The sequence below is a fragment of the Struthio camelus genome, chromosome 5, assembly GCF_040807025.1.
Source record: "Struthio camelus isolate bStrCam1 chromosome 5, bStrCam1.hap1, whole genome shotgun sequence".
Classification (NCBI taxonomy): domain Eukaryota; kingdom Metazoa; phylum Chordata; class Aves; order Struthioniformes; family Struthionidae; genus Struthio; species Struthio camelus.
The window spans coordinates 15,190,394-15,208,948 of NC_090946.1; the positions used below are offsets into that span (position 1 = coordinate 15,190,394).

At 45.1% G+C, this 18,555-nt stretch overlaps 1 protein-coding gene across 8 annotated transcripts in view; it reads right to left on the reverse strand.

The window, feature by feature from the left end:
• Positions 1 to 11,823: 11,823 nt before the first annotated feature.
• Positions 11,824 to 18,555, reverse strand: part of LRP5 (LDL receptor related protein 5) — a 182,894-nt gene continuing 176,162 nt past the window's right edge. For 7 of the 8 annotated variants that reach the window (XM_009668307.2, XM_068944612.1, XM_068944613.1 and 4 more), the window contains one exon: positions 11,824 to 18,462. In XM_009668307.2, coding sequence (XP_009666602.2) covers positions 18,201 to 18,462 — 262 coding nt within the window. In that variant the 3' untranslated portion in view covers positions 11,824 to 18,200. The remainder of the gene's footprint in view (positions 18,463 to 18,555) is intronic. The other variant, XM_009668299.2, reaches the window with a different exon arrangement.

The window sequence follows — 18,555 nt, forward strand, 5'->3', positions numbered from 1 at the left end:
TGTACATGCACATGTATACATATATGCATATGTGGCTTTTTTCATGTAATGCATAATTAGAAAGCATGCTTATTTGGCTGAGTATGATTTCTTCCTACCCCTTTTCTAAAAGAGCAGAGGAAGTGGTGATGCACCTGGCAGAGCATGGTGAAAAGCTGCTTGTGCAACACAAGACAAGCTCACTTTTCCCTTGTAAAGAGACCACACGCAGCATGCATTTGTATTATAGTAGCTAAGCCTTTAGTTTGGTCGTCCTGTGTACCATACAGATCGATAGACAACCTCTTCCCCGAGCAATAACTGCATGGGGAGGTAGGAGCACAGGTACGGATGGCTGGCCTACCTCGCTGAGGATCGCCAAGTAGCTCGTCAGGGAGGCAAGAAAAGGGCAGCTTGAGCGTCCCAGCAGTGCTTTTGTCACAAACCCTGTAATCTCTCAGGTTAGCGCAGCCCCCCCGGCCTGGCAGCGTGCTCCAAATCACTTCTTTGCTGAGTAGGGTCAGGATTTTACCGATGCCTGGCGAGCGCTGCTCGTTGTATTTAAGTTCTTGCATTACTTTACATCAAAACCCTTTCTGTAGCCATACTGCAGTTTCCTTTGCTTTACATGGTGCCTTCCCAACAAGAATTTGCTGTTAGAGAATCGCGATGAGCTCTGTTTAGGTTTCTCCAGCTGCTTTGTGAATTCATTGCCTCTAGAGCTTGATATATGCAGAAATGAAATACACTGATATAGTACTTCCTAGCATACGTATGTGTCACTCCCTCCCATCCTGAGGTTATAGTTTTCTCTGTCTTTAAATGCTTTGCAGCAATCTATGAACGTCTCTGGCATTTGAAACCGAGACCCAAGTTGTACTGGGAATGAAAGTGAGCAGAATTCAATTAAATATCCATTAAGCAATCACCAGCCAAACTATGCTAGCAGTCCCCAGAACAGACACAGAAATTGCCCCTGATGACTGGGCTACAGTAGTGCTCCTGCCTACCCTCCATCTTCTTTCTCCAGACCTACTGTCCTGCCAGGAGGTCAGCAGGACCCTGGGAGAGCTTGCACCCTGCTGGCTGTGGGCACGCTAGGGGGGTGGGAGTTGAAATTCCCGTGGGCGAAGAAGGGAAAGGGAGCCTGAGAGCCTGCAGCCTCACCGAGCGGGCTAAGCCCTGGACTGCAGTGTATAAGGAGCACCCATCTCCATTTCTTCTCCCTCTGGCTGCACTTCAAAAGAAAACGTAGCCAAGGACCGGGAGTTGTAAAGAGCCCGGTGTCCTGGAAGCGCGCCTAGGACTCAGGCGGCTGACCAAACTCAACTCCCAGGGACCGGGGCCAAGCAAGACTCAGTTTCTGCATCGTGATTTAGATGTGAGCTACTTGGCCCTCTCTGTACCCTCCCCTTTGATACCTTACAGCTTGCAGAGCAGCCGAGCAGGAGGATTGCAATTTTGGCTGAACTGTCTTAATCTCATTTCAAGCTGTTAAATGCTTCGGATATAGATATTAATATCACAGAGGAAAAAGGGAAGAAAGCTGGTAAACAAATAATTAGATGCAGATCAGGGAGGGAGCGCCTTCATTTTTTTTCTGGCTGTTAGCCCCTTTACGTGCGGGGTAGGTACAGTTGTTGTTATCTTAAAAACAAACAAACACACACTGCGAGTTCAGCAGCAGTACTAATTACCAGCTCAACCACATGACTGCTGTGGCTAATGATAGTCCTAAGCCCATGTTATCTTTTAATAGCTAAGCTGATTACTTGAGCACAGAGGAAAAACAAGGTGGAGAAATTACTTTCATGGTACCCCTCCTAGGAAATTGAAGGCGCTTTCCAAGCGTGCAAGGTCTGTATATCATGTGTCATTTCCCAGCCAGCCAAGATATAGCTGCCTGGTAACTGCTGAGTTCACGTTTCTGTGCAACCGTAGCACAGGACTGAAAGAGATGATAGAAACAGGCTGGGTCACCCAGGCAAGCACCAGGAATAGTCATCTAATCAGGTGTATGTCACAAACAGCGGTTGCAATTTGTTCTCGCTGCAAGCCTTCTCCTCCTTTTTCTTTCTTCCACTTCTTGTCCACTGCAGAAGAGGGAATATCATCCCCTAAACTAAGGAAACCTGTACTGAGTTTAAATCCTCAATGTTAAAACCAGAGTTTAGCTCTGTATTTTGCCACCTTGTTCAACCACGAAGGGAGGAACAGGGGAAAGAGAAAACCTCTCCCTGCTGGCAGGCCAGAAAGGCCCAGGATGGTCAGATAAGCCCATGCATCAGCGTGGCATATCCACGCTGAACAAAGCTAACCTGAGACAGATCAAGACTGATCCCAGCATCCGGGTGGCAGCTTTCCAAATCTTGTGCAAGAATTCCATTTAAAAAATACCTCCAAACTCAACCAACCTTGCTAAGGACTTGGCTTGTAGCAAATGTGGGCTTTCTTGGGGTTTTTTTTGTTGTTTTTTTTTTTTTTCAATCCAATGTAAGCTTTAGTTAGCTGTTTTAATCTTCTGGGCTTGTGGACTCCGTCTGAGAGTTTATTTCCTGAGAGTAATGCTGTTGGTGTAAAAGATAGGGGAGGACATCCATGGATAGGAGGTTAGTGGTTGGTCTTGAAAGATCCTGTGCTAGAAAGCTTTGAGGTGTGCCTGGTAACTACAGCATGATACAGAAAAGGGGAAAAAAGAAAAAAAGGTGTCTACTCCAGCATCTCAAGCAGGTGAGAAGTTCCTCCTTAAGGCTCAAGCTGCTGATAAAAGTCTGTAAAAGGGAAGCAAAGTTAAGAAACGTTTTGCTTGTTGAGCAAATTGTACAAAGTAGCAGGAGTCGGGTCTCATTCCACCCCTGAGACCTGTTGTGTTGCAGCACGTCGATCCCCTCCAACCCCTGGTGAGAACGGGGCTGGCGGGAGCGGTTAGCATGCACTCGAGGCCTGGGCACGGTGAAGCCAAACGGATCCAAGAGGCTGTTTCTATGCCAAGCAGCATTTGTCCTCAAAGTTATTTTCCTGGAGGAAAAAAAAAAAAAAAAAAAGAGCGACTGCAAGTACTTACCGGATGATTATTCTAACCTGGCCAGAAAACCAGCCTCGCTTTCTGTATCTCGCTCCCCATCTCTTCCCATCTCTCCTAAGCCCCTGCTGCCGTACTGTGTTGCGTGCATGCAAACATGAGGGGTACCAGCCAAAGGGATTAGGTTCCTAAAAAGTAGAAGGGCTCGCAATTAGCTCTCTATGTGGTTCCAGCCTTTGAGATAGGGAATGCCTTGCTTGACTTCATAGCCCACCCGGACAGTGCTATTTAACCCCTTTTAAATTAGGGAAGAGAGGCATGGGCACACCCAGGACCACAAGCTCACAAGCGCCCGTCTCCCGTGGACTGGCAAAGCCAGGAGGGCAACAGGAGTTAGCACATCTCCTTGAGACTCTAGGCCTAAAGCTACTGTGAGAAACCTGGACTTAAGCCCACATCTGTCCAACCCCTGTACTTATAAGAGTAATAAGGTAATAAGAGAAGTTCTGCTTTTCTTGTGTTTATAGGTTTTGGGGGTGGTGGTGGATTCTTTGTCTTTCTCCCTGACTTTTTTTTTTTCTTTCTTAAAAAAACATTAGCCTCTCCCTCCCTATGAATGTATAGATGTGTATGCAGGTAAATAACTTTTTTTTAACCAGTAGTCTTAACGAATAGCCGCATGTAGCGGGTTTGTACTTGGGGGATTTCTGCCAGGCTTCCGCGACTCTGGTTTATGCCTCGCTGTATTACTTGGCTTTGTTTGCGCATTGATGTAGTGTCAATTTTCAAATCCACCCCCCCCCCCAGGCAGAAATAGGTGACCTACTTTTTAGCCGTGGACATCTGCTAACTGTAGCCTGTCCCTCCTGCCGTCCTTTAACCCTTTCTTCCCTACCCTCTCCCCCGGGCATCCGCAGTCGCTCTGCGGCTCCCCTGCCGTGTACCTTAGGACTTGGGATGCCTTCTCCACCATGGCTGATCAACCTGGCAATGCTGAAGTGGGGGCACCTGCAAGAGGCTGAAAAGAGGGTTATATTCTGCTTAGTTGCCACCGGAGGGCACCCCGATCCTGTTGGCAAAGCCAGCCTAGGCTCCAGCACACCCTGCTTGGGAAGCACTGTGTCAGGGCTCGACCTGGCCTCCCCCTTCCTGCTTTGCAGAGCCTCTGCCCACCTTACCTTGGGGGAGCTGGATACGGCCCTTCAGCCACAGAGGTTAGGACTGTAGGAAAGGGCTTGCGTGGTTCAGGTGAGCCCCAAAAGCCGGAGATGATCCCACACTGGGCTGAGGTTCCTGGGCCCAGAGGTGAAAGAGACTTTTGTTCTCCCATGAGCTTTGGAGGCCCCAGTTCCCCATGCTAACTAGGGCCGCTGTGTTTGCCCAGTGGCCAGCCGGTCAGCTGCACCTAGCAGCACAGGGGAAGAATCAAAAGTTCATCCTTCTTCTCTTAAAGGCTCTCCTTTCCTATTTTTCCTTTTGACAGAGGCATTGCTTCCTCTTCTGTTACCGCTGCTCTTATGAAAGAGCCCCCAGGTTTTGCCTTGCAGTCCCGCTACAATGTTAGCATGAGTTTGTTCTGTCCCCACTAACCCCTTCCCTGTCCCATGTTAGAAACCCTCCTGGGCAGACCTGGCAAAGGGATCTTTACTTGCACTGTCGTTTGTCGAAGCGGTGCTGGAGATGCGTCTCGGCTCTGGATAACACGGCAGTAGCCCAGGAGGTCTTTTCAGGCTCTGGCCTTGCTCTCGCGTGACGTTTGCAGGCCCAGAGCGTGGTGTTGCAGGGTGAGCTGGAGAGCAGCCTCTCACCCGTGGCACCCAGGCCCTTTGGCTGGTTTTGCAATGCAAATGTGTTTCTAGTTTAGTCAATTCATGCACTGGCCTTATTGCCTATGTAACATCTCCCTTCTGACAAACAGCAGGTGGCATGTTTGGATCAGGAATGCTCTGTCAAGTTGCTGCGGGGGATGCACAGCGTTTGGGAAAGAAACAATGCAGCAGAGGTGCCCTCTTGCTAATTTTTCGTGAGGCTGGGGTTATTCTCATCAGTCATAAATTCACATGGCCACTGAAGGGGTCAGTCATACAACGTACAGAAGGAACTAAATGTAGGAGCCAAGAGGAGACACTGGGCTCTAGTTACTTGTATCTTTGCATCTGATTGCATTCAGGGTATGAGGGAGTTTCCAGCCATTTCAAGCTTCTGCTTTCCTGTGCAAGCAGGAGGAAGGCTTCAATTATTTCATTAATTAGAAAAGCAAAGGCAGCAAATGCAGGCTCAAATCCCAGCCTCCTGGACGGAAGAGGTAAGGGAAGTGAATGTACGTTTGCTTCCTGGTAATCTAGTTTGGCTTGGTTCGCAGTGCAGAGGTTGGTATCGTTTGGGCAGAGGCGAGAAGAGTGAGTTCATCCTCCAGACTTTCCAAGCACTCCCATCTAAGCACATATATGTATACATACACTTTCAGCAGCACCAAAAGACACTGACCCGTTATCAAAGCTGAACACTGAGCAGCAGTCTCTGGGCAAACTATTGCCTTTCCTTTAGAAACGTACAACAAAGCACAGGCTGCCCCAGACCGAAGGACCTGGCTGTCTGCAGGCAGTTCAGGCACTAGCGTATTTCCTAGTAGAGATGAGCAAAATCAACAGCTCCTATGAGGGAAATGACTTCCAGCTGCAGGCAGGCAGCACACAGCCTGCAAGCAAGAGTAGCCCAAAGTGTCCCCCCTCCACCTATTGGGGGGGGGAGGGGAGAGAAGTGAAGGGGAAAAAAAAAAACATGCTGAGGATTCCCTTTAGCTCTGTTATTCCCTCTTGGTGATGCAAAGGCCTCCCCGTGCAGGTGTCTCTGCAGACAAGGGATATATGGGCATCCTCTTTTTCTAAAAGATCCTTTGATCATTCTGGGTGTCTGCCTTTTCCTGATTCTCGCCTCTGGATTTTTATACCTTCCACGTATCCCTCTGAAGAAGAAAATGCAGATCGACAGACTTAGTTTTAATATAAAACCACGTTGATCCCATGATATTAAAGCCTAGGTAAGGCATCAGACAAATTGCTGCCATAGCTGTGGAGGCAAAATTGCCTAGCAGAGATCCTGCTTCCACTAGTGAAAAAGGTCTTTTGTTGCTATAGCTTGTCTAGGGCTGAGGAAAACTAGCAGTAAGCAACAAAAAGTTTGTTGCCTTGTAATTATTTCTGTGTTAGGGCTTTATTCTGTGTAAAAAGGTCCTGCCATGAGGAGCTACACCCACCAGCACTGTTTACGCTGTTCAATCTGGCGTGAGAGAATGAGAGAGACCCACCAAATCCCTGCTGAAAAGGGCAGCCCTAGAAGTGTATTGCCTTTTGGAAACAAAGTTCTGCAAGCGAGGATCTGAAGGCACGCTTCACGGCAGATAACTGTGCCACCTTGTGGCTTTGTCTAGTGCTTAAACTCTGAAACACGGGCTCTTTTTTTAAAATCTGGATGCCTCCCTCTGAGTGCAAAATCTAGTGAAATGGCAAGGAAAAAATACTCAGTAGTACTGCAGGAGAGACTCGTTATAGGAGATGAGTCAGCTGCAAGAGCTTTATATTTGCAGTTCCTATCTTAGTCTGCCCAAATGCCCAAAAGGAGAGTCAAGCACTTGAAGTGAGTAATTGCCTGCTATATTGCAGGTGGGGCACTTTATTCCTGGTATTTCTGAACCTGAAACCTTCGAGGTCAGATAATCTTTGGTCATTGCACTTGGTTTTTATAGGAGTCACCTGAAACTCTGGCACCTCCCCAGCAGAGGCATTGTCACAAATCACCTCTCTGCTGCTTCTGCTGGGAAAGCTCAGGCCGGTGAATCCTTATGTGCAAGCTGCACTGGCGGGATCCCGCCTTCCACCTGTCCGGGGGGCACGGCCGGAGGGCTCTGTTGGAGAAAGACCAGCAGCTGTTTCAGTGGCCTCAATCTTAACGAGGAAGATCCCTGGGACCAGACTCTGTGCATGGATAGAGGCAGCCTGCTCCATTTCCAGGACAGAGGAGGGGAAGAGAGGTCAGCAGAAACACGGAAGTGAAGCAACTGTGAAGTAAGGTTACAGATCAATGGCAAAATGAAGAAAAGCCACAAGGTCTCTTGGCTCGCAACGCCACTGAACGGTACTGGAAGGATGGAGACTCAGAAACCACTCTTTGCTCTCCGAAATGTGCCACTGGCTTGTTGTAAGTTGAGGTGACACACACAAGGCTGGCAGGAGAAATTAAACTGCTGTTAAGTCCTTTTATTGTTATTAGGTAACTAAGCAGCCAAGTAGTGAGCAGAGGGCTTGTCTGGCCTTGGCTACTGTGATTACAGAGAGCAAGAGCAGCAAAAAGGAAAGAAAACAGTGAAACATCACTCCTACACGCCCCTAAAAAGAGGAGGAAACTCTCAATTCCAATTAGTCACATTTAGGAGGGAAAACAAACTGTCAACAGATGCCACAGGGTGTCTCAGCCAGTCAGGAAAGCAGCACGCGATGACCTTTGAGGATCTGTATCCCGCTGCAGCTGAAACTTGAAAGGGTGACATGTTTTGAACCTCCCGTGTCCTGTGATATTTACGAAGATTGACAGAGTTTGCTGATGAAATTCAAGCAAGACTCCCACTGTCACCCATTAACATCTATTAGGAGCTTCATCCAGCTGACTAATTTCCTCCCTCGGTCCTTCGCTGGACCGAAAGCTACACAGGAAGTTTTGCTGAAGACCACCTGGACCCAGTTATGGGGAAACTTCTCTAAACCCCACCAGTAGACACTGGCTGTGGTGAGCCTGGGTTTACTCCTGCTGGCTGTGCCCATACGAAACGGTCCTTTTGCACAGAGATGATGCAGCCTTTAAGCAGAAAGGGAAATGATCTGGTTACTGCATCGGCCCCTGGAAATTGGATTCTGTGCCCGGTTCTCCCTGTTTTACCCTGTTTACTCGGGCAAATCACCAAAGTTTTCTGTACCTGTATGTGGCCCAGGCCAGCCCCATGCCTGCTGAGCTACTGCAGCTGGCCCCATGGGCTGTGTTGGTTGGGGGGGTTACTGGCCTAGATTGTTTTTGTACTTTGTGATCTCTGTAGCTTGATTTTGTTCCGACATCACTATTCTTTCCTGCTCGCAGGTTTCATCTCCTCCACAGCCTTTTAAGTAACTTTCCTATCTCCCAGCAGGCATTTAATATCCTATGATGCTGCAGATTTTTGAAAGCCAAAGCCAGACTCTCATTTTAAATTTATCTGCAACTTCAAACATTGCTGACTCTCAGGGCCCTATAACTTTTCAACATATGTCATTTGTTGTTGAACTATTACCTCATGAGAGGTTTTTTTTTTTTTTTTTTTAAACTACAGCTGCATAGTTAATTTGTGAATGATCTTTCAGTGATGAGGAAGAAGAAGAAATCAGCCTGCTGAGAAATTCACTATCTAAATAGACACAACTAGCTGATATTATCACCTAAAATATTAAATGCTTTCAACCAGATTTAAATAAATATTTTGGCCATGTGCTTCAAGCCTTTGAAATGGGAGAAGCTCCGTCTGCTGTAGCAGAACAGTTCTCCCATAACTGCAGGCTTTGATCTCAGATAGATGCTGTTTGCGTATTCTGGGGGCTTGCCTGCTCTCGCCAGCCTGTTGACTTCTCTGACTTGTCTTTAAGGAACCTGTCTCATGGACAACGGTGGCCTTTCCTCATCCTTTTTGATTTTTCTCCCTGTCATTGCTCCGCAAAGTCAGGTCTCCCTTGCAACGTAGTTACAGTTAATTATTCTCATAAACCCTAAATCTACTTTCTATGAATTCACAGAAGCACAGAGACCTTCAGAAAATCGGTGACATTTAATAGTGAGAACTCGAGGTTATCCCCATCGAAGCTTACCAGACACACTGAGTTTCAACACCACGTCACTTGTACGTTTATGGAAACTTCACAGACATAAGCACTAGCTCTGTAGACACAAAGGGGACCAATAAAGTAAGAGGTCTGATATCATATACAATTTAAGCTGATGGTAACTAAATTAATCCACTTGAATGGGACATGTTGTTGGTAATACAGAGAACTTCAATGTTTCTAGACCCCTCAGAGTTCCTGATTTTTGCCAGATGGTACTAGCACCAAGTGTCTCTATGTTTTTGTTCACTTGGGTAGTAGGGAAATATGAATTGTCTGTTCTCTTACATAGCAGGTTATAGAATATCTTCCTAGTAATTCCTGTGGGGAAAAAAAAATCACATGATAATCTTGTCTGGTTGTAAATCTTATGAAATAGAATTAGACTGATTCCTAAAATGAAAAGTGAATGACACAAGAATGTGGGAGAGAACGTGTAACGCCAATTAAAAAAAGAAGAATCACTAATCCGGTTTCAAAAGAAGCAACTTAAAGCGTTTCAAGCAACTTTGGATGACGCAGAACACGTGAAGGAAGTGAACATATCTTTTAAAATGACTACCACTCATCCCCTTCAGCCAGCGGAAAAAAAAACCCTTCAGCAAAACTGGAAGGAAAGATGCTGCCCCATCGACACCAGCCCTCTCCCTAGTTTTGGCTGTCCTATGCCTGACTCGTCAAGTGGTCCTCCCCCAAACCTTAATTGCAATCCTACGTCTCACTGAAGTTACTGCAATGAATTCCAGTCCCTGGGAGGCTTTTGTCCCCTAAATCTGTCAGTCTCTTTACAATGCCTGAGTCCCAGAGACGCTAGGCATTTCCTTGTTGGCTGCACAAAAAGGCAATCAAGCAACTAATTTCCAGACTTGTTATCCCAAACGCTACTCCAGTCATTAATTATGGCCCAGAAACCAATTCCTACAATGTTAAGGAGGTAGGTAATTTGCCCTAATCAGTCCCAAGTCTTGCGGAAATTGAATCAATAACCTGGGCTCTTGGACCATTAGCTTCCAGGTCTTCAACACTAACCTGAATAACAGCTTAAGCCTAACCACAGCCTTGTCCTAATTCATTAGAGCAAGCAGGCCAAGCTCTACCTGACCGAAACCAATGACGCTGCCCCATGCAGTTCCTCGCCACATCTCATTTCTGCAGTGTATTCGGAGGAGTCCAGCAATAAGCCTGGCTCATCAAGCCTTCGTTTCCCGAACTCTAGCTTTGTCTCCAACCTTATTTATAGCTGTTCCCTGCTGTCTGAAACCACAAAAGCACTGGCTGCTGTGCACGCACCACCTCAGCCATCTGTGCTTTCTGAGCAGATTCCAGCAACCACCTGGACTCTTCCAAGACAGGTCGTGGTAACTGGTGCACTCCACAACATTAGCAGGGACACGCGGACAACCCACTGGGGCACGAGCCTCAGCATGGTGAGGCCACACAGGCCCCTCTTGCAGCGTCTGTAGAGCGTGCACGCTTGAGCGCCGTCCCTCCCTCCTGCTGCTCAGCAGCAGCGTGCTCTGCCTGAAAGGCCGCATCACTGTTCCCCTTCCTCGCGCTCACAGGACATCCACGTACAAACCCCCTCGGAGGAGAGGCGGGTGAGAGGAAGACATACCTGATGACTGCACGTCCCATATGTTGAAACACTAGTTTCTCATGAAGACTTTGCTTCTTCCCTCGCGTCTTCGTGGGCAGCCTGGCAACTTTCTGTGACACGGATAGCATCAACGCTGTTTCATTCAGTGGCGTGGTTGCTCCTAATTGCTTTGAGGCTGGCAACAGAGTCCTGTTGAAGCACAGAAAGAGATCCAGATGGCCGTGTATTTGGGGATCAGGAGCTTCCCCAGCACAGGTGCAGGTCGCCCAGGCTCTGGTAGAACGTGTTTGACCCCTTCAACCATTTCAGAGCAGGTCCAGATGCAATTTGTTATCTGCTTGAATCCACAGCAGCGCTGCGCTGAATCAGCCAAACCCCTTGAGCTGCCCTGCGGTGGAAATTAACAGCTGGGGCCACTTCCTAAAGGATCTGGACCAGTGGAGTTAGAATTAGACATCCTTCCATGTAAGCACAGGTTTGCTCTTGGGAACATACTCAAATTCCACTGGGAAAATGATGTAACAGATTTCCCAGCTAACGCATTAAGGAATCTGCAAGCTGTGGGGAGTGCGAGAATACAACAATCCAGTCAAACAGCCAAGCAAGCTTTTCCTGAGCTAGGAGAAAATACTGCCTCCTCTAGTTTTAAGAGGCACCCTAAAACATCTTGGATGAAGGCCCTGGAGGAGGAGGAGGAGGAGGAACGATAAGCATGGCACGCAGACAGCAGTATTCCTTTTGTGCGATACCTGCGTCAAAGACAGACCTTCCTGCAGCTGGCTGTCGGTCAGCCGGCATCCGCTGCTGGAGGGAGGGACCCTGCGCACTTGCACAGGTTGAAGGCCCAGCTGCCGAGCAGCTCACGGAAGACGAGCAGAACCCTGCTACGTGCCATTCTGAATCCTAAATGTAACCTCACCTTAATCCTAGCCGTGGCGTAAATCCCAACAGCAAGGCATCCATCACATGGCTGCTCCAGGGTCCATTTTATATTAAGTCTTGCTAGCAAGGGTAATCTGGCTAGGAAAACATAAATTTTCAGCCATTTTTTGCCTCAGTACAGTGCAAAACCTGAAAGGTACTGCAGATAAACAGAAGCATGTCTCTCTTGTTTGTACACAGAAGAGAGGAAGTTATTTGAGAGGAAATCAGTTTTCCTATCACCTTCTTCACATCCTTGCTCATGCTGTTATTGTACATTTTAAAATTAAAAACAAGGAGATAGCAGCACTGCCCTTATCTCAAGGCCCAAAACAATCGTGATACAGGACTGGCTGTCTCTACTGTAGATGATGAAACCGCATCACTCACAAAGGGCTGCTAATCAAATCTTTAAAAAATATTTATTATAAAACAAAATCCACAAAATCTACAGTACAAATGCAGAGTTTGTTAACTTTACAGATATTTATACAAAACAACAGTCACTTCAAACAAGATTTGGGTTTTGTTAACTTGAAGAAACGTTGCAGTTTCAAGACCTGAAAATGAAATGGTTTCATTATTGGCAAAGAAAGCCTCAAACAATTTTTTCATAAGACAGTTTCACAAGGTTCATTTTTATGCTAGAAAACCATCCTTTGAAAAATAATTGGTAAAGACTTTCTGTAACAAGGCAAAACTTGTGTGGCTTTAATGAGAAATACCGTAGTGACAATCTGAGAATAATGTCAATTTAATCCCAGGCTACATAACCGTGAGCTGCTGGCATTTGCTTTTAACATAATGCATTTTTAATGGATAGCAAGATTGTTGCTGAAATAGATATGGATATATAAATCAGAGTTCACGTGGAGTAATGCATTTGAGAGAAACTCCAACATACTACAAACTCGAGACATAACATGCTCTAAAAAACCCGAGAGCTTAACAGTTTTCAGTTAGTTCCATGACTTGTGAAGGTATTTATTTTAACTGAGGAGACCCCTAACAACGAGACAAAGCTTTGTTAAAACCAAGAGAGTACAATCAACACATGATTCTGGGGGCACTTGTGATTTAAGGCTTTACTTTTTTCCCCGGTCAATATGTGAGCTCTTAAGATACCCAAGGCACTTCAGTATTGGGTTGGGTTGCCTCTTGTGAAAACGAATTCTACAGAATGATACACATATAAAGCTGTAATAATTAGGCTGTTTGCAGGATACACGTTTTCATATAAATATAAAAGTAAGATTGTGTGGGATTTTCTTTTATCATAAAAATTCTTGGTAATCTTTGTATATTCGTGTACATTTACAATAGCAGCAATTGCGATACATTTAGATAAGAAAGAAAGCAGTCCGGGTTAGAGTTTTGTTTCCAATGCCCTCCAAATTTCACGTCCAACAGCAGAAAGCGCTGCTCCTATTGTATTTCTAGTTGCAACCAAAAGACTTCAGTACTTATTTACAGACTGCACTTCTGTCAGGATCTCTGCACGAATCAAACGAGGACATGCCTCCCTTTGTCAGAGCTCCCCCAGCAACGCGCGGGAAGGAGTAGCGTTGTTCTTTATTGGGGAAAGGTGCATCAGCGGGAGTATTTGCTTTTCAAGGATGTGAATGCAGGTGAATTAGTCCATCCTTTACTGCAGCTGTCAAACTTGCTTTCCTTCTCTCCTGATTCATTCTAGACATCTTCTCTGCACTTGTTTTGTCAATAGGAAACACTCCATTTTAGGTCTCATCATTGAGGTCTTCCATCCGTCAGGAGCTTGAGTCTGTGCTGGTTGGGGAGAAGCAAGCCCGACTGCTCAGCTGGGCCACGATCAGGTCTGCGACTTGCGCTGGGAGCAGCCAGGGCATGGTGGCACACGGGCAGGGGGAGCGCTGTCAGAAATGCCAGGGCTTGGACTTTCGGGGGTTTTCTTGTGAAACGCAGAAGCCGTTTGTGTCAGACTGGTTTCCATCATTCCTATCAGCAGGTTTAATACTGATTTAATACCCATTACTCCTGTCTCCCCCCTGGGGAGTATGATCTTATGTGAAAAGGCCCATAGAGCAGGCAACCTCAAAATAAACAACTTAAAACCAAAAAAGCACCCTTTAAAGTACAAAAACTTTAGTAAGTGTTCACAGGAAGCAGAGCTAGAAGACATGACAGGATTAAAAATATTGATGTATATTAACATTCCATTTAACATGTGGTAAATACCTTAAGCCGTTTAGCTAAACTCATAATAGCTGAAGAAAAGGGTTTTTACATTTAATGATGAACAGAAACTGTTGCAGTACATAAGGGAACAGCTGCAGCAGAAGCAGCAGGCACCTCTCAGCCTTTCGGACTCGGCCTTCCCCGAGTCTTTTACAGACAAAGTCAAACTTCTTGCAAGCACTGTGCTCAAAACTCATTTAAATAGAGAAACAACTGAATAACTGATCTGTAAATGACTGCCGTCTTTGGCGCTGGCTTGTCTAAGGCTCAGTCCAAACATGGAAATTTATAAAACGTCCCTCAGCACTCTAACAGCAAAAAAGTTACTTCTAAGTCAGGGCTCCATGCCAGGCACTCTTGTGTGTTATTAATTATTGGGAACATGCCTGCCTTCTGTTTTCATTTCCTGACATTAATAGAGATCACTTGTAGTACAATTATAAGCACAGCTACTCATTTGGACTGACTCAACAAATACCCCATCAAAGTGGCTGACATCAGGAAAGATCTGCTCCTGAAAATGCTTGAAGCAGACAAGATGCACAACCTAGGTGGAGTTTGACTGACCACGCTTATAAAACACTAGAACCCATAGGGGAGTGCCTGCATCCTTTGCAAGCCAGAGAGATCAAGATACATTAAAAATCAAACCTATTATTCAAAAAGGAAAAACTTGCTTCCAGTCATTTCAGCCTACTTCTTTAGACCTTGCTGGTAACGGCATAGCCTCATTTTTAGACATGCGGTGTTAGGTACTATGACACCATTGTAAAGAAAATACCACAATTTGTCATATATACAAATTTAGCCTAATCTTAGCTTTAGTGCTCTTCAGAGATCCCTCTAGGCAGAGGGAAATTGAAACAGTTAAGACAGGAGGGACAGTGCTAACAAAGTTTCCCCAGGATCATCCAGCAGTAGTGGAAAAAATTTGTTACCAGCGCTGCAAATTGCAAGGTGCAGTGGCTGTTGGCCAGTCTAGCTCAAGTAGAGTAAAGCTATAATTTACACAAGTCTTTGCTTGGGATTCAAGGATATTTTACTCCTGAAGATCCTGACTAACGAGTCTACCCATTTCCCTTACAGCTTCACACTGCTGCTACCTCTGTCCTGCAGTTAGGACAAACTCCACGAAAGACAAGAGGACCTGAGTAGCTGCTTTCACGACTGAACGGGAAGACAGGTAAGCTGCTCTCTGCTTGGAAATCTGTCCCTTAAATTTACCAGACAATCAACCACACACTTTGCCCATTATTAGCTGCTCTGCAGATGGTTCTGTACTATGCTTTGAGCTGCCTCAAGTGCTGATTCAGAATCACAAGCAGCATGGAAAATATTTGAATAAACCCATTCAAGTACTCACAAGCTCAAACAGATAATCCAAACACATGCATCCCCCTGCAGGTTCTCCGGGAAGAACTCATAAAATTTCAGTCAGCTTTCTCACAGCACGTTTTTGCACTAGGAAAACTATGCATAAGACCCACCAAAACATAACCATAACTTTCCCCTATTTTATTTCCCGTTCAACCCTGAACTGCCGCAACTTGCCATTTGCATGCAATAATTCCATCTAACTCTTTCTCTCATCCTTACGTGGAAGGAAATAGCACTAAGTTTCTAAGTTTTAGCCTGAAAGTTCACAGGATACATACCACACCTTACCAGGAACACACAGAGTATATTTATGGAGAGAGAAGTGACTCCTCTTACTCAAATATACAGTCTTTTCTGGCGCCAGAAGTGCAGTAACTGTTTTAAAGCATATTGATTCTACCAGTTCCAAGCCAGCATTATGGAGTGGCGTGGGGCTGATCACCAAACCACTCGTGTTTCAGATGAGGTAATTTCTCAGTGAACATCAGCAGCAAGAGGCTCTGAATGTCCAAATGAAATCAAAAACTGTACACACTTAATTCATCCTGTTCAGCTAGAAGAGCCTCCTACCTTCCAAATACCTAAGGTCCAGAAGAGCTTGACCCTCAAAAGACAGCTTAGCTCTCAGTAAGACTGCTAATTTCCTTGGACTCAACTCCAAACTCTGCAATAGGATACGAGTCTTCGGATAAAGTGGTTAAGATTGTTACAAGGATCAGTGGTATAAGGGGAAAAAAAAACCAATATACTTTTGCATCCTCTGTCATCACAGGAACACAGGAAAATTTGTGCGCCATGTTCTTTAAGCTATAACTGTAACATGAAACAACTAAAATGAATTCATTACAATTGGTGAATAGTAATCATGCGCAAAGTTAAATATGACACGTGAAATTGGACTACCAACTGCTGTAATGCAGAACAAGCATTCTTTCATATGATGGATGTGATACATATAATACAGTGCGGACCTATATTCGTAATTTATTTGACTGAAACATGATCACATGAAAAGCGCTCTTTTGTTTCACCAAATCATTAACACTTGGTTCAGAGATCTACCAGGTCTCTCTGAAATTAACAAACTATGACCTTGTCACTCCTGGCATACTGCAGAATTACTTATGTTGACAGGGGATGGGGGAAGATAACCCATTCTTAAACTCCAATACTGTATTCTCCGATACCATATTTTCTCCGTGCAAAACAGCAGGTATCTCTGTGCTGAATCTCAGTCTCAGAAGTGAAAATTTACACATGAAGGTAATAAAAGCTACTTAAAGAGTTTTAATACTACTCTGGTGACAACACAAATCCTGTCCTTGGACAACGAAGGCAGGACGAGCAGAACTGGACTAACAAATTTGAAAACCCAAAGTGGATCAGAATGCTGTGGTCCCAGCCCCTCCTTTGCCAGGAACAAAGACCTCTGGCCTGGAGTTGCAGGCTTCCTCTGCAGTGCTCTCAGAAGACTTGCTAAAAAAAAAAAAAAACCCCAAGCCAAATACAATTTGAAGTTCAAAAAAGAAAGTTTTCATTATTGCCAGCAATATTAAGGCTGTCAAAGGCCCAACACATCTGTTATTCAGCAGCTGCAGGAACAGGTGCAGGTCTGCATATTCAGATCTTCCCTCAGATGTCTTGAATAGGCATTCACATGATCACCACCAGAGCTGAATTTGTACAATACTCAAGCCCTTTTGTTATAGCAAGAGAGAAGTCAAAGCAAAAATTTCTCTTCTGTATTATGAAAGGGACTGATCCTAGCCCCCCATGCCCAAGGGGTTTTTTGGTAGGAGTTGCATAAGCACTTGGCTAATCATGGTGTCCTGATGTTACAGCAGTTTGTAGAAGAGGTGGGGGTTTTTTTTGTTAAGGCAGTTAGAAGGAAGTATTTTCTCTCCTTTCCTTCCTCCCCTATGCTTCTTCTATCTACTTCTAAACTGAGCTAATTTTCTGCTAAATTTTCATGAAACCACAACTGAATTGTTTGAATGGCACAGATTTTGCTTTTGAGCTAAGCAGATACCATTTCCTATGCACATTAACTAAAAAACAACTTCCCTCATTTAAATGAATAAAAGTGACCATATTAGTCTACTTTGGGAAATGGACACTTGAAATGAACTAATTCACTGATCAGTTCAACACAGGAGAGCATCTCAGCGATCCAACAGAGTGAATTACTAGACTTCTGGGGAAAAGAACTACCACTGCCTTTTGAGACGAAGCTGACTCGAACAGCACCTTCCCAGACAGTCGCTAAAGCCTCTCAGGGAAGTGGCTGCTAGAGAGGCTGAAGGAGCTTGGTTTCATCACATCAAAATGGCGAGGAGTCTGACCAAAGCTGTAGTCTGTCAAGCCTGCCTCATGCTCACACCCCCAGGTCAGTAACAGCTGCTTCTGCAGCCTTGCACTGAGTCAAACTGGGGAACTGGCTGGAGATAAACCCGCCTTTTTAGGGCTGGTTATCTTTTTAGCCTGAATCAGTTCCAGATTTGGTCACGCAAGAAGCTGTACTGGCATGAGCGAGGGCATGATGCCTGTGGGCCTGATTATGCAGGAAGATAGGGCCAAAAGAAACTCTTCCACTTTGATGCTGAGCAAATGGAAGGGAAGGTTCAAAATCCAGGTCTCAGTACACAAGTTCTGCTAGGAAGCATTCAGCTCACTTGGAGCGTCGGAGGGAGGTATTCTTGGCATGTTTTCTCCCAGTGGTGGAGAGGGGATGAGACAAAGTGACAAAGAATTTTTATTTAAGTGTATTTTTCCTCTGTGAATAATCTTAGTCTTTCTTTAGCTTGCTTCTCCCACAAGCCCCTTCTCTCTCTTTTCTCACATTAATAAAAAGAATTACATATACTTTACAGGAAAAAGGTGACTTAAAAAAAATGCAAAAAGGCTCAACATTCCCTCCCCAAACGCTTTGGAGATTAAGTCACTTTCATGACTTCATGAATTCAAAAGAGCAAATATGGCACAAAAGAGTGGCAATTAAATTAAAAAAATCAATTTTATAAATATTCTTCCTCTGTACAATTTTTCACAGCCCCATCCCTCCCACCCATTTTTATTCACATTTCTTTCCTTTTTAAAATTCCCACCCCCTATTTATTTTTAAATCATAAAATATATATTTTAAATCTGTTCATATTTAAAAATATTTACAGGAAAGTTCCTTCTGTTGAGGTCATGAGGAGTCTGTACAAGGAGAGGGCGGAGGGGGATAGAGGTGAAAATAGCTTCGTTCCGTGGCAGGAGATGGGGGACAGCTTTCTTCTGCCGACATGTACTGGCTGCGAGGTGTTGGGGGAGGGGGATAAGGGTCTGAGTCTGAATTTAAATCGATGTAGTATTTGTTGGCCTTCCATCGACTAGTAGTGTAGTCACTGTCACACACATCTGTGCTGCACGGGGTTGTGGGTGGAGCTATCCCTCGTATAAGGTATGGTCTGCCAAAAAAAAGAAAAAAAAAATCATTTGCATTAATTGCAGTTTGGAGAATAAACGAAAGACAGAGAGATTGAAAGAAACTTGTTCTTTCA